The 16,018-nt window shown below is 38.9% G+C and overlaps 1 protein-coding gene across 1 annotated transcript; it reads right to left on the bottom strand.

Annotated features, from left to right (window-relative positions):
- Positions 1–784: 784 nt before the first annotated feature.
- PANX3 (pannexin 3) lies at positions 785–12,848 on the bottom strand. The gene is made up of 4 exons (XM_079104594.1): positions 9,670–12,848; positions 8,303–8,445; positions 4,833–5,047; positions 785–3,230 (listed from the first exon to the last, which is right to left on the bottom strand). The coding sequence occupies exons 1-4, from the start codon at positions 9,845–9,847 to the stop codon at positions 2,591–2,593; spliced, it is 1,176 nt and encodes a 391-aa protein (XP_078960720.1). The 5' UTR covers positions 9,848–12,848; the 3' UTR covers positions 785–2,590.
- Positions 12,849–16,018: the final 3,170 nt, after the last annotated feature.

Genomic DNA, 16,018 nt, shown 5'->3' with positions numbered 1-16,018 from the left:
GACTGTATTTTTATTATTTATCCTCTACAAGTATCGTGTGTATCCAGTGGACAGAGAAGTGCCCTCCTTGTCTTAGTTTGCAGGTGCTCTGACCAATGGACTTCAATGGAATTAGTTTAAAAATGTTTATTGTTTCTTCTTCATCACAACATTTTTTTTTACAAGTCTAAAACACTTCTTGCAAATTTTAGAAATTTAAAGATTAGAAAATGTAGAAACTTAGAAATTTAAAGGTTAAAAACAAAGAGGATTAAAAACAAAAATCTGGCTTTTCTCTCCCCCGACTTGCTTTCTCTCTCCTCCGCACTTTTCCACTCTCTCTAGCATGCACCCTTTCTCTTTCCCTTTCTTTTCCTCTCATTTTCTCTCTTACCCTGAGGGGAGACACTGTTTGCCTAATAAACTCCTTTATGTGATAAAAAAAAAAAAAATCTATGGGACTGAAAATGTACCTCAATGGTAGATCTCTTGCCTGGCATATAGGAGCGCTGGATTTGATCCCCAGCTCTTCAAAGAAAAAAAATTATTCTGAAGACTTGATCACATAATTCAGGTTAAAATTTTGATTCTCAGCACTGAAAAACAGCAAACACACACACACACACCAAATTTATAATGCTGCCACTTATGGAAAACTACCAAAGTGTTAATATATGTGTTTATCTTTTTCATGAATTTTTATTTTTATTTTTTTATTTTTATTTTTTTTGCGGTGCTGGGGATTGAACTCAGGGCCTTGTGCTTGCGAGGCAAGCACTCTACCGACTGAGCTATCTCCCCAGCCCATGAATTTTTATGTAGGTTAGGTCATACTAAATATTATATTTTCTTTTTGCTCATTTATCGTGACTGTCATTATTTTACAGTGTTATGACTATTCGTAAGTATAATTTGATTTTTTTCCCAGTGCTGGGGATTGAACCCAGGGCCTTGTACATGCTAGGTAAGTGCTCTAGCACTAAGCTACATCCTTAGCCCTGTAAGTATAATTTTAAGTGGCAAGTTAATATTCCAGTTGTGGCTGTATTCTATTTTCCATAATTATTTTGGTGTTGTTTGACTTTTTGGTTAATTGCTGTGAAATGCGTCTTTGTGCATAGGACTTTTTCCATATAGGACTATTTAGAGGCTGAATTTGCATGCTCCAAAGAATGTGATGCTACTGAGCATTGTTTTACTAATTTGTGTAGAAGAATATTTATTTAGTGCCTGTTATGACCCAGACTTTAGCAAACTTAAGAGAGGAAGACAGACAAGTGAATTGACAGTATTAATACAGTGTAGTGAATTTATTTCAGAGGTAGGTTCTGTTTGATATGGCAGCACACAGTACAGTAAGGAAGAAGGGAGGAAACAGGAAATTCTTTGAAGGAAATGTGTCCAGGTACACTCTGAAGGAGAAGTAGTGGCTGGCCCAGTGAAGAACAGAGGCAGGCATCCCAGGCAGTACAGACAACATATTAAAAAGCTGAACATCATGAAAAGCACAGGAAATGCAAGTAGCTGATACAAGTGAAAGCTGTGTATGGGAAGCAAGAGGAGATACTTAAGTAGTGGGCAGGTTTTAGATCATGAAAGGCTTTGTGTATCGACTAAACAGCTGGGCTTCTCTTAATGACAATAGAAAGTCCTTGGTGAGTGTCTGTATATCAGTGTTTGCTTTTTTAAGGTAATTTATCTGAGTTAGAGGCAACATAGCTTTTTTACTTGTATGAAGAGGGGAGAGTCCATGCAATAATTTTCTCAATGGTAATGTGCAGTTTTAAAAAGGAATATAAAATGTTAGACATCATGGTATTGTGGGCTGAATGTGATCTTTGGAATTGGATCAAGGATCCATTAAATCCAGGCATAGGATTAGGAATTAGGTATAAGTATGAATTAATGAGTAGGAGAAAAGAGAGAAGGGCCTCAATAGCACTTTACTGTTTATCCTGTTTATTTCTAAGTGGTTCCTATTCAGTGGTTATAGGTAAAGGTATAGTAGCCCATAATCCCAGCCATTAGTGAAATGAGTCCTTGATTTAGATGATGAAAAGTGTATCTTTTCAATACTCCACTCATGGCTATGCATGGTCCTTGCCTCTTTCATCTTAAACTATAAGATCAGATTACAAATCAAAACTGTCATCATCTCTTGAATTATTTTACAGACCACAAGGGCCTGGTAAGGCTGATGACTTCCACGAAGCAATCTGGGCAAATTTCTAGGATTTCAGGCCACACCAAAGAGTTTCACATCTTTATTAATATCTTACCAGATCGCTCTACTTTCTCTTTGAGGGATGTCCAAGTATGCATCCTAGAAGGGCTATGGAGTGAATATAGTGAGAAGAACTAGTTTTTATAAATAGCCTTTAGAATCTAATTTTTTTAGTTCTTTAACTCTTCTATTTCCAGCTTTCACATTTGTTTCCATGTATTGATTTTATCTTCTTACAAATAAAATTACATAAGTCAGGTGAATCCAAGCTTGGCAGTTCTAATGTGGATTTCTGTGTGTGTGTGTATTGCTATGTGTGGCTTGTAAAGAAGGTGAAAGACTTGCTTTCCATAAAATTTTTCATTGCATGGTTTCTTTATAAACTAACTATGGATGTTCATCACACATCTGTTGGGTGAGATGTTTGGGTTTTGAGGGTTCTAAGCCAGCCAATAATGTCATGAAGTCAACCACTGTGTCAATGTTATGCTTCTGGATGGCGGTGTCCTTCAGCACGCATAAGACACTCAACCAGCTAAAAGAGATGAGCTCAGAGATGTTGGCTCGGAGGAAAAGAAGGATCACATTGAGGTCATTGATGGGACATCCCAGCATTTTTCTGCTGAGGAGATCAAAAGCTGGGAGCATCTCATATACAGATAGCAGTCGTTTGTCCCACCGACATAGTCGTGTGAAGTTGTATATTATCACAGGAACCAATAGGGTGTATATTGCTGCACTGGAGAGGCTGACAATCTGAAAAATGGATAGGGAGGTCAGCCTGCATGTAATCAGTTGGGGAATGTGAGTTTCATCATGTAGTAGCCCTGTCTTGATGGAGCAGCTGAATTCTTCTTGGAAGAAGACATCCAGATGAAAGTGACCAAGGTACAGGTATGTGGCCGAGGTAAAGAGGAGCAAAAGGGAGTTCCTCAGGAGGTAGGTGGCCACTAGTGAATGTGAGCGCTGCTTACATGCCAGGTACCGCTCTAGCAGGGGAAATTCAAAGTATCGTTCTTTTCGGGCCCTGGGTGGGGAAAGAAAGGAGGCAAGGTTAGGAAGCACCATGTAGAACCATATCCCAAGAGTCACGTGGGAAAATAACAAATGTGTGCATTCGTTATGGAATTCTTGGCTCATTGAAGATCTATCTGCCTTCCTCGAGCATAACCATGATTCTTCCCCCAAAAGATATGAGTATAACTCATTTCTCCAAGTACTGAATGCAATGTGATGAACCTGGGGAATGATTGATGAATAATGAATGGTCACTTTGGATTTCTGCGCAGCAAGGCACATTAAAGCTGTAAGCAGAAATAGGACTCTTTGAAAGTAATAGCTAATGAAATTAACACTGGACTGAGAGTCTAAATGTGTCCTAGTTCTTGGCCTGTGTACTCTTGTGTATGGTTTTTTGGACCAATTCATTTATTTTATATGAATGAATGTGCTAATGAGTATTTGTTGAGAACTGTGGTGTTCAGGTAGGTAAACCAGTCTCTGTTCGAAAGAGTTTTAGAGTCTTGTTTGTTGGTGAAGGAGCAGACAAAACATGCAAATATGCAATGAAATTGTCACTTGATTTGTTGCTAAATTGATTGATACCATAGTCATTATAAAAGTTAGGTGATGGATTAACAATGTAGGTTGGAATGTGCAGAAACCTTTATAGAGAATATTGGCTTAAAGCTGGGTTTCAAAAGGTAGAGGGGAATTTTTTACAGAGGATATAGTGTGTGTATAAACATGAAACAATATGATTTCAAATCATGACTCAATTATTGTCACTCTATTTAAAGCTACTATTAATTGCTCAGCTTTCCAGAACCCCTTCCCCTGCTTTGTTTTTTCTCCTCTTCATTTTAGTCATCATCCCCTAACATATTTTTACTGCTGTGTTCTGCTTACTATTTGTCTGTTTTCCCTCTAGAGAATGTAAGCTCCACATGAATAACTTAGCTTTTTTGCCACTGCCCCCCCCCCACAGACACAGACAATGTATCCAAAGTAACCATCACAGTCCCTGATACTCAGATGGATAAATAATGGACTAAATAAATTATTTGTTCAGTGGAAAAGGGGGAGACTACATAGGTAGAGTGAAAGATTTCTGTCATTTGGTTGAGTATCCCTTATTTCAAATGCTTGGGACCAGGAGTGTTTTCAGATTTTGAAGTTTTTCAGGTTTTGGAATATTTGCATAGATTTTGCTAACAATGCTCAAAAATTTTTAGATTTTTGACTATTATGGATATTGGATTTTGGGGTTTGGAATACTCAATTTATAGTTAGGTGTTTGAAAAAGTTGTTGGTAATCGTATGTTTAGTCAAATATTTGGGAGAATTTGGGTAGTTTTGGTAGACTTGCGGGGAGCTATTGAAGGTTTCTAAGAAGAGGAATAGTATACAGAAGTGGCATTTTAGAGAGATTAATCCCTTTGTGGTTCAGTGTGTTCATTTATAAACTGCAGGTAGAGACCTTTCTCTATAAGAATGACAGTTCATGAGATGATGAGAACTTTGTTCCCTTAGGAAAGATGACATATAGAAAATTTTAAAGACTACTATGCGTGTATATCATTTTATGCTTGACTGCATCCTTTAGAAAAAGACTGAAGAAACAACTCACTTCTCCAGCTCATCCCAGAAGACATGAGGGTCAGAGCTCTTCTGCCGAATCTTCAACATGTGCTGCACCAGGCGGATGGAACGATTATAGGATTTGTCCAGTTCACTGATGATGAACAGCAGATCTGAGCTGAGGGCTGGAACAGCTGCATACTGCCACAGCAGCACTGGCAGGTACATGGCCATGGCCAGGGCCAGAAGGGAGTAGGGGAGGGCCTGTCAAACAAGAATTGGCTGAGCAGGTGGCCCAGGGTTTTGAGCCTTGAGTGATAGTACTGAGTGAGGGCTCTCCTCTCCCTAATTCCTCTTTCAGAAGGGGAAGACAGCATGGGGAGTGGACCATGTAAGGCTCTTTAACAATATGAAAGAATATAGTGAGGTCCAGTAGGAAAGGGTTAGCAGATCTTTCTGTTCCCCATATCCATATAGTTTTTCTGATCTATGGTCTATCTAGGGTCCCAGGGGGAAGAGAAAGAGTGAGAGGGCATGGTGTGTGTGAGTGTGTGTATTTCCCTTCTGTCATCCCTTCAAATGTGTTGGGCTGAGTAGCTAGCCTGAGATCACAGCCAACCGTGGCCATGACATCTTAGGGGAGAGAAAATCCCATTTCTTTCATGTAACCTTCTGTAATGCCCTGACTTCTCTAATGCACACTGGTTATTTCTCATCTTTGGATTTTTTGGTAATGCCACATTACACCATCAGAAACCATCTTGGAATTCTTTCAGGGTTCTATTGTATGTAGATCTGTGAACTGACTTTCAGGAATGACTAAGTCTTGTCTCTTTAACTGTACTATTAGCTACCTGAGATGAGGAACTGAGATGGGTTGAATTGTGTTTATGTCTCCTTCCCCCATATGTGAGCATTTTAATCCTTATCTCCATGTGAAATCATATTCGGAAATATGCTTGTTGCAAATGTAACTAGCTGATTTAAAATAAGGTTAAAATGGATGGGCTTCTCATCTATTATGGCTGATGTTTTTTACACACACACACACACACACACACACACACACACACACACACATGCATACATCATATGGAGAGGTGCACACAGAGAGAACACCCAGGGTGATACATCACAAGCCGAAGAGAAGGGGGGATCCAACTGTTCTGACACCTTGATTTTAGACTTCTGACTACTAAAACTGTGAGACAGTACATTTCTGTTCTGTATGCCAGAGTTTGTGGTACTTCATTACCACAAACTGTAATAAGAACTTTTCCTTAGATTGCCTCATCATACTTACGACCTGAAACTGGGTTGGGCCCACCATTTTGCTTACAGTGAAATCTCTATTTGTAAAGGTTTTTAAAGTCATGCTTTTGCTAGGCACTTAGCATTCATTATTTTATTTGATTTTCACAAGGATGCTATAGGTAGGTATGATTAGTATCTTTATTTTACAAATAAGGAAACTGAAGCATGAGAGGATTAAGTGCTAAACAGGGTTACACATCCAGGAGGAGTGACAGGATTTGTAGCTGTGCTGGGTGATTTGGGAACATATTCCCTTAATGACTACTTGACCAATATCTTCTCCTGAACTGGGTTTTTTTATTTTTTATTTTTTCATTTTAGAAGAGAGTTTGGAGAGAAAAAGGGAGGATATGATTTGATTGCATCTATCTATGAGAAGAAAGAAGTGTGTGTGTGTGTGTGTGTGTGTGTGTGTGTGTGTGTGTGTGTGTGTATGCTTTCTGAACTAAAAAAGAAAGACTAGGAATGTGAGACTCCAAGAGAAAGTTAGAACCTTTTTACTCCTGTCCAAGAAATAACTTTTCTTGAAACTAAGCCCTTTACCTCTATGGAATGTTTCTATAGATTTGAGGTAGAGCTGGAGGATCTGGGTTTAAAGAATTTCCCATTGACTTTAATGATCAGGCATTTGATTCTTTCTTGACTTGTAAATCCCCTTTGTGACATCTTGAACTTGTTACCATCTAAATTTTGCTTGAACTGCCCAGTGGCAGAGGCCTCCTGGGCTCTCTCCATTGTCTCTAGCCTTGTCTGGGTCTTAGAACTGTGGTATTTGGAGGCCTTGCAAGTGATTATCATTAGGGAATGCCTTGAGTGACTTCTGATAACATGGTGAATTGAACAGACTTGTTAGCATTGTTCCCTCATAAAATCCATTAGCAGCTGGGCATGGTGGCACACACCTGTAATCTCAGTGACTCCAGTGGCTGAGGCAGGAGGATCACAAGTTCAAGACCAGCCTCAGCAATTTAGTGAGGCCCTAAGTAACTTAGTGAGACCCTGCCTTAAAATAAAACATAAAAAGGACTGGAGATATGGCTCAGTGGTAAAGTTCCTCTGGGTTCAGTCCCTAGTACGATCAATCAATCAATTAATCAATCCTACTAGTGTAATGCTAAATTATTAAAAAGAAAGACATGATTTTATAAGAGCAAAGAGAATTAGAGAGGTTGGGCACAGTGACACATGGCTGTAATCCCAATGATTCAGGAGGATCACAAGTCTGAGGCCAACCTGGGCAAGTTAGCAAGCCCTGTCTAAAAATAAAAAATAAAAGGGACCAGGGATGTGGCTCAGTGGTAGAACACCCCTGGGTGCAGTCCTTAGTACTGGGACCCCAACCTCTATTATCTATATGCTAACAAAAATAAAATTTTAATTATGAAAGTAATAGAAAATATGAGGAAACAAAAAAGCAAACAAAAAACAGGACAAGAGATGAGCAACAGAATGTTGAAAGCTAGAAATCAGAAGACATCAGTATGTGGGGAGAGTGGGGAGTTAAGGCAATGAGAAGAGAGCTATTTGTGCCTCAGAACCAGAAAGGAATTGGAGATATGGAGGAACTTGAACAATGAGTGTGTAGGTGGGCTGACAACAGAAAATTGAAAAATCTGTGTTGAGAAATAGACCAAAAGGTCTTTTCTGTAATGTAATGCATTCCAGCGACCACCCTGGCCCTCCCTGACAGGCTAGAGGTTTACTGTGGAGATATTAAACCAGATTCATCTCTGTATCTGAGCCCACTGAGGGCAGAGGAACCATACGAGAATGGGGGATCAGCTGAATGAATACTGAGTGGCTGAATTCTCAGAGGGCTGACAACCAGGCTTAAAACCAACTGTGCCCTGCTCTTCCCCACAAATTAAGAACTGAACGACTCTTCTCAGAGACTAGTGACCAGCCCAAGAGAAGGCCAATAATAGATACTGATATTTGAGTTCTTTCCCCAGTGGAATAGACCAAAGGGTTCACCTTCAGCTAAAGACTGCTTATCGATGAGCTTCACCCACAGGTAAAAAGTATCTAGTCAGATAAAAGTGGGCAGTTAAAGATCAGCAGGAATTTCAAGAATGCCTGGAACATGAAAGTCAGCCACTGGGGCAAGGTTGCGGGGGAAGGAGGTAAGAAGGAACATAATGATATAGCTCTCTCTTCTGTCACCCAGCTGTGAAGCCAGCCTGACAGAGTCTCTGTCTGCTTTACCTTGTGGGGCCAGAGCGATTTTATCTTGTCCTGGCCAGCCTCATCCTGTTCATGGTGAACCAGTGAGTCCCAACAGGAACTGTCCACGTATGCAGCCTGCCGGATACTGAAGTTACTTGGAGAAAAGCAGCTGATTGGAGACCCTGGAATAAGAATACAATACAACTTGGAGGCGAGAATGGGAACTTAAAGGGGTCATTATCTAAGAATTTTGTAGGGGTAATCTTCACAACTCTGAATTTATGTGTCTGGCAGACACTGTCTTCTTCCCATGCTTTAGTTTTATGGGCTTGGCACTGCTGTGTCTTGGGAAGACAGTGCATGATGGGATAGCACCCTACTGTTGGGTCTTTGCCTATCATTGCACTGACTTAGCCTGATCTGGTGGTTCTTTGCTCTCAAAGTACTCCCCTGGATTCCCAGGGGATGGGCTATCCCTGTACTCCTGCAGTTTCTCACCAGAGGGCTTGCAGTGTGATGGTGACATCTCCTTCCTGAAAAAGCTGACATCTTTTAGATTCTAAAACAGGATTGATTACCTGGACTTCTGAACCCAAAAGAGAAAGGACAGGCAAGTGGTACTGGAAGGAAAGTAGGCTTGGGGGACAGTCTCTTACTTTTTGTTTTCCCATCATTTTCCAGAAAGAGACGGAGTGGGGAACCAATACTTTTTCCCTTCTTGTGGATGGATGAAGGGACAGTGGGAGGTAGACACATGTCACTGGGAAATGTAGTAAGCAAATGGAATGGCTAGAAAAGAAAGCCAGAAGTCCTAGTTCTCAGAAAATCCATATTCTCTTTAACAGAGGTAGTGGATTTGCTGGGTTAATTCAGTGCTAAAACACTGTAGACCTGTGTGTTAGTGTCCTGTCTGTGACTGGGAATTTTGGAGAAAGTAGTAGGCTTATTTAGCACCTCTGAATGTGCTAAGGGCTATATCAGGCCCTTAATATATGTTCTCAAATCTTGTTCTCAAATAATATATGTTCTTGGAGGTGAGGGTGGGAAGAAGGCTCAGAGGAAATAAGACACTTGTCAACAGTGTGGCTAACCCCGAAAAGATTATGGGGCCCCAACCTCTATTATCTATATGCTAACAAAAATAAAGTTTTAATTATGAAAGTAATATAAAATACAAGAATATTGAAATCATGACTTTCTTATTGTAAAGTGTCAAAGGTGACATTTAAAACTTCTTGGCACCTCTGCTTTGCTGGTGTACTAAACTCATGCATGGTCTGCCCCTTGGGTAATCCAGCCCAACCCAAAGTCATGAAACCTAGTCGGTGTGGGAGCTGTTTCTCTTCAGAGCTCATGCAAAGAGTAAACTGAGGCGGGGTCTCTCACTGACTTTGGAAGCAGCTTACCGGAGAACTCTTGGGCGAATGCCAGGGACATCAGCAGTAAGGGAAAGCCCACAGCAACACACTTGACCATCTGGTCCAGGGGCAGTTCCAGGCGCAGTCCTTTGAGGCGGGAGCCTCTGCGGTCAGGCAGTAAGGCATCAGAGAGCATGTACTCTGCAGCTGTGTGTGCGAGCGACATGATGCTGCGAACTTGGGTGTACAGGTGGCTCAAGGTGGTCCAGGATAGAGAATGAGGAGATGACAGCTTCAGGCAGCTGGCTTTGAGCAGAGTGCTGCAGCCCCAGCCTCATGGATATCTGTGCTTGGAGCAGGCGATGTTTCTCTAAATAACTGCCCGGGCCCTGAGCCAGGCACACTGGTAATTAAAGGGAGGCATAGCCTTGGTAGGTCCTTGCTGGAGGAGGGTCGGGCTTCATTTGTGGCTGCTCTCTTTGGATTGTCTCCGAGTAGATCAAGCCTAGTGGCTTTATGCTGCCCTCTCATTAATAAAGTATTTTCAGCGGGGTGGAGGAGAGAGGAGGGCTACAGAGCTGGGCCCCCATATAATTGGTGTGGAATTTGGGTGGGGATTGCTAAAATGTGTTAAAGGCCATCATTTTGTGGTTTGGGGTGGGAATGGAGCCCCCAGGATTCAGTTATGATTTCTACCTCTAAAAAGTAGTCTTTGTCTCAGTGATGAATTTTGCTCAGGGCCCAAGGGTGTTTCCCAGAAACTGCTCTGTATTTGGTGTTAAATTTCCTTCCTGATTGGTCTTCTTCCAAAACATTTCAACCACGTATTTCCAATTTTCAATTCCATTTTAGCCCTATACGTTCTCTAGAGAACTGGGAAATGCGTGGCAGTGATGAATAATGGAAAGAGTATGACCTCTGAAGATTGGAAGGAAAAGTCTTTCCCTGGAGACTTAACAGTGCTCACATTTTAATTTAATTTTAATTTTGAGCAAATCACTCGGTCTCAGTTTTCTCATTTCTCAAGTGCAAATATGTTAGAAACTTACAAGATTGTGGGGACTGATTAAGAGCATTATATGTATAGGTCCTCCATAGACTGTAAAGTATAGAGCAAGTGCTGTGCTTTGAATAGGTGACTTCACTAAAGGCTTGTTCACTAGCCTATGGTGCTACTAGGAGGCGGTGGAACCTTTTTAGAGATAAAGCCTAGTGGAAGGAAGTTAGGTCACTGGGGGTATGTCCTTGAAGGGAATATTAGGATCCCAACCAATTCCTGTATCGCCCTTTTGCTTCCTGGCTGCCATGAAGTGAACAGCTTCTTCTGCCGTATAGCCCTGTCATGACGAAACTCCACTGCCACAGGCGAAAAGCACGAGGGCCAAGTGATCATGGATTAAAAGCTCTGAAACCATGAACTAAAATAAACTTTTCTGCTTATTAAGATGCTTGTCTTAGGTATTTTGTCAAAGTGATGGAAAACAGACTAATATAGCAAATGTCAACTCAGCTCAATTTAGTGAGGTTGGGTGTCCCTATTGCCCTTCAGCTTGGTTTTCACTTGGGCCTGTTTGGCTCTGCCCTTTCCATGAGGCCAGGAGTTTGTGGGCCTAGGGGATGTGTCCATCCTGAGCCTGTGCAGAATCTACACTATTGAAACCTCTCTCTAGTACAGTTGACTCTGTAATTTCTACCCATATGACGTCACTCTAGTTTCAGTGCTTGTGTGAGCCTTTTCCTCTTGTGCAGCCTTTCAAGGGAAGATTGTGTCCCTGGTGTGTACCCTCAGGCCTAAGAATTGGTTGAATGCAGAAGTTTGGATGGAATTTAGAAGTACTGAGGTGTCCACGTGTGCACTTGAGAGGTTTTCTGCAATGTGGGACTTAGTTGAACTGGGAAGAGAGGGGGATTGGGCCATCGGCCTGGAATAGTGTGAAGATTCTAAATTTGAACTTGGCTTTTCTGATCATTATGGTGTGTGTGTGTGTGTGTGTGTGTGTGTGTGTGTGTGTGTGTATGTAGGTAGGCAGGCAGGCAGGCAGGCAGTTGGAACATATTTTACTCACCAGCTTGGTTTAAAACTTCTCATTTTTTAGATAGTTGGTATATGGTATATTGGTCTCTATTTGAAATTTTTTCCTGGTCCCACAAATGAGTAGGCTGGGACTACCTCTCTCCCCATTCCACAGGATAGAGGCCAACTCTGATTCAGAGTTGCTGCATATGTACTAAATGGAGTGATCCAGGTATGGGAATAGCAGAAGAAATCCTTTATTTATATTCTCCATTACCCTCTCTACATTCTCATTTCTGTATCTTTTAATTATATGTGTTTTTGTCTAATGCTTACTGTTAGTTTGTATGCATGTATATTCTTTTGCTTTTAAAAATACTTATCTATGAAGTATAACATGTAATCATTAAAATGCACATATCATAAATGTGCAGTTCAATATATTTTCATGTAATCAAGAAACAATATTTTTAGCATCCCAGAAACCCCCTCTGTGCTCTTTCCTAATAATTATCATTTCCTGAAAGGTAGTCATTATTCTAACTTTAAATAGCATAGATTAGTTTTGTCTTTAAAAAATAGAATCATCTATGTATACTCTTTGGTGCCTGCTTGTTTTGCTGTATGCACATTGTATTTATGAGAATCATCCATCGTGTTGCCTGTTTTTGTACTTCATATGCAAGGATTTATATACATGTTCTTTTGTGTTTGGATTTTCTGTCCAAATTATTTTTGAGTTACATCCATGCCATTGAATGTATCAGAAATGCTTTTATTTTTACTGTATATACAACAATTTGTTTATCCATTCACCAACTGATGGACATTTGAGTTTCTGGATTCTGGCTATTATAAAATAATGTTGCTATAAACATTCTAAGGTTTTATGGTGAATACATGTATGCCTTTATGTAGTGTACCTACTGAGGAGAAGGATTGCTGGGTCATAACACTATTCATATGTTTATAGTTTTCCCAGTAGTTTCATCAGTGTACACTTTGACCAACAGTTTATGAGGATTCCAGTTGCTCCACATCCTTGCCATTACTTTTTTTAATTAAAAAAATTTTTTAGCCATTTTAGAAGGTGTGTTAGTCAGCTTTCATTGCTGTGACAAAATACCTGAGAAAAGCAGCTTAAGGGAGGGAAGATTTATTTTTACTTATGCTTTCAGAGATTCATAGTTCATAGTCAGTAAACTCCATTGCTTTGGAGGAGGGAGGGAGGGAGGGGGAGAGAGAGAGAGAGAGAAAGAAAGCGGGAGGGAGGAAGGGAGGGAGGATAGAAATAGAAGGAAGAGGAGTATAAAGGAAAGGAAGGGGAGGGAAGTGGGGAGGAAAGGAGCAAAGGGAGAGGGGAGAAGTGAAGGAAAGGAGTGGAGGGAGCTGGGATAAGATATACTTCCAGGGTATGCCCCCAGTGACTTACATTCTCCAAATTGACATCATCACCTAGAATTTCCACCACCTCCTAATAGTCCATTAAATTATGAACTCATTAATGAAATAATCCATTTATAAGATCAGAGCCCTTGTGAGTCATTAATTTCTAAAAATCCCACCTCTGAACATGGCTGGATTGGGGACCAAGCCTTCTACACACGAGCATTTGGGGGACATTCCAGATTTAAACTATAACAAAAGATGTATATAAGCAGTGTATCGTGGTTTTAATTTGAATTTCTCTGATAGTATGAAATTGGATATTTTGGACATTTGCATGTCTTCTATTTTTTAATCTTATTTATTTAAAAATAAATAATATTTTTACATACTATATAAAATATATATGGTGTGTCCAGACAGTGGCATTAATGGAGTAATGAAAATGATTAGACTAAAGGTATGGTAACATGGATAATTCCCAAAACTATGTTGAGCAAAACAAAAAATGAAAGTTGCAGGGTATTTCTAGTACAGTCATTTTTATAAACTTTTAAACATGCTGAAAAACAATGATATTACATATATGTCTATAATATCTGTATTTCCATATCCTATATATGGATATCATCTTTTATGAATTATATATTCAAGTCTTTTATCTATTTTTTCTTTTAAGTTGTTTGTCTTTTGCTTATTGATTTGTGGGAATCCTTTTAATACTGTGGCTCTGAGGCCATTGCCAGAAATATGATCATATTTTCTTCCTCTTCATTGGTCACCTTTTCATCCTCTTCATGGTGTTTGTTGTATTTCTAGACGTTCTAGAAGTCAGTGTATTATTAATTTTTATATATGACTAGAGCTTTATGTATACTATTCAAGAAACCTTTAGTTATTCCAATATTAAATAAGTTTCTTTTAAAATATTTTGTTTTATATGTCTCATTTAGGCCAGAGTTCATCTAGAATTGGTTTTTTAACATATGAGATGGAGGTAAAGGCACATTATTTTCTGTATGTGTACCCAATTGACTCAACTCAATTTATTGAAAAGACAATCCATTGCTCATGGTGATATACTGTTATTATTATCCTAAATCAGAATACTATGTTCTAGTTGACAATTTTTCTTCTTGTACTACAACTACATAACTTTAACCACTGTAGCTTTATAACAGGTCTCAATGTCTGCAATGTAAATCTTCCAGTTTTGTTGTTTTTCAAGATTGCCATGGATATTCTTGACCTTTTGAATTTCTATATGAACTAATCAATTTCAGAGGGAAAACCTACCAGAATTTTTTATTAGAACTTTTAAATCTATAGCTTTATTTGGGAAAATTGAGATCTTTACACCTCAGAACTTTGAAACCCATGAATGTAGCATATCCCTTCCTTTGTTTAATTCTTAAATTTTTGTCCAATGGAATTTTTAGTTTTCAGTGGATTTCTTACACATCTTTTGTTGAATTTATATTGCTAAATAATGTTTCTTGATATTTTTGCTAACTGAATATTTAAAACTATTTGCTTTTCTAATTGTTTCTAGTATATATAGAACTGAGTTATATAATGATTTTGTTTCTAGCAAACTTGTTACATTTATTTATTGATTCTAATGTATATTCATTTGGACTTTCTATCTATATAACTATATATCTATATAACTATATCATCTATGAAAAAATCAGTTTTTTTCTCTTTCTAATCCTTATGCCTTTATTTTTCTTGCCTTATTGCATTGACTAGGACCTCCAGTACAATACTGAATATAAATGGTGACAGTAGGTATCTTTTTGTCTTGTTCCTTTTCTTATGAGGAAATTTTATAATATTTCACTATTGTAGGCTTGACTGGGCTGCAGTATGTACTTTGTGACTCACACAGTGATTATTAGCTTAGCGTCTCTTTCTAGGGTGACATGGCAGCTGTTTTTTCCAGAGCAGGTAATCTGTGCGAGAGAGAAGAGAGATAGATAGGTAAAGAGACAGACAGACACATACACATACAACAGCAGGCCATAATGCCTCTCATGACTTAATCTGTGAAATTACAATTACTACTTCTGCTTTTTCTTCTTCACTAGGAGGAAATCATTAAATCTGGCCCATGTGCAAGTGGAGGTGAATTGTGCTCTCAAATAATTCGTGTACTATTTTAAACCACTATGTTATATAAGTGAGATTTTTTTGAATAAATCATCCATTTTTTAATCAAAATGTCAAATTTATTGACCTACCATCATTCATAATATCCCCTTATATCAATATTTTAGTTTGTAATTTAAATGTATAGAAAAGTTGAAAAATTTCCAGTGAACACCTGTTATCTGTAGTACTATCATTAGCATTTTACTTGGCTTGCTTTGTTATTCATTTATCCATCCCTTCATCCACTCATCAGTTCATCTCTGTAAAGATAGATTTCAAAGTAAATTGTACACACTGATACTCTTCTCCCTAAATATTTCTGCATGTATACAATTATATTTCTGCATTTTTATAGTTTATTTTTTAGGGGTAAATTTTACATACAGTAAAATGTACAAAGTTTAAGTATGCATATGTGGAGTTTGAAAAATGTGTATACTTGTGTAATCTGTATTCCATTAACGTTCGTGCATTATCATCATTCAAGGAAATTTCATTTGATTTTTTTGTGGAGATCCTCATTTTCTGCTAAAAATCTCCACACTTTCTTCTAATTCACCCGCCTTTTATTTTCTTATTTATACTAATCAGAGTTATTTAAAAATCTCTGTCACTAACTCCAAAACCTGGGAAATTCTGTTTCTACTGTCTAATTCATGTTTTTATTATTGGTCCCTACTGTAGTTTGGATCTGGAGGGATTCCCAAAGGCCCATGAGTTAAAGTCTTGGTCCTCAGCCTGGCACTATTAGGAGGCAGTAGAAACTAAGAGGTGGTGCTTAGTGAGAGGTCTTAAGTTTTGGGGGTGTGCCCTTTCAAGGAGATTGTGGGACCCCAGACTTTT

Source organism: Sciurus vulgaris (assembly GCF_902686455.1).
Source record: "Sciurus vulgaris genome assembly, chromosome: 11".
In the NCBI taxonomy this organism is placed as follows: Eukaryota; Metazoa; Chordata; class Mammalia; order Rodentia; family Sciuridae; genus Sciurus; species Sciurus vulgaris.
Note: the sequence above shows the minus strand (reverse complement) of the source record. Positions and strands in the feature narration are given on the sequence as shown.

Excerpts from the sequence above, each read along its gene's own strand:
- PANX3 (XM_079104594.1), bottom strand. The coding sequence starts at position 9,847 with ATGTCGCTCGCACACACAGCTGCAGAGTACATGCTCTCTGATGCCTTA. Across the intron at positions 5,048-8,302 it reads AATCGCTCTGGCCCCACAAG|GCCCTCCCCTACTCCCTTCT; the intron begins GTAAAGCAGACA and ends CTTGTTTGACAG. Across the intron at positions 3,231-4,832 it reads TTCTGGGATGAGCTGGAGAA|GGCCCGAAAAGAACGATACT; the intron begins GTGAGTTGTTTC and ends TTCCCCACCCAG.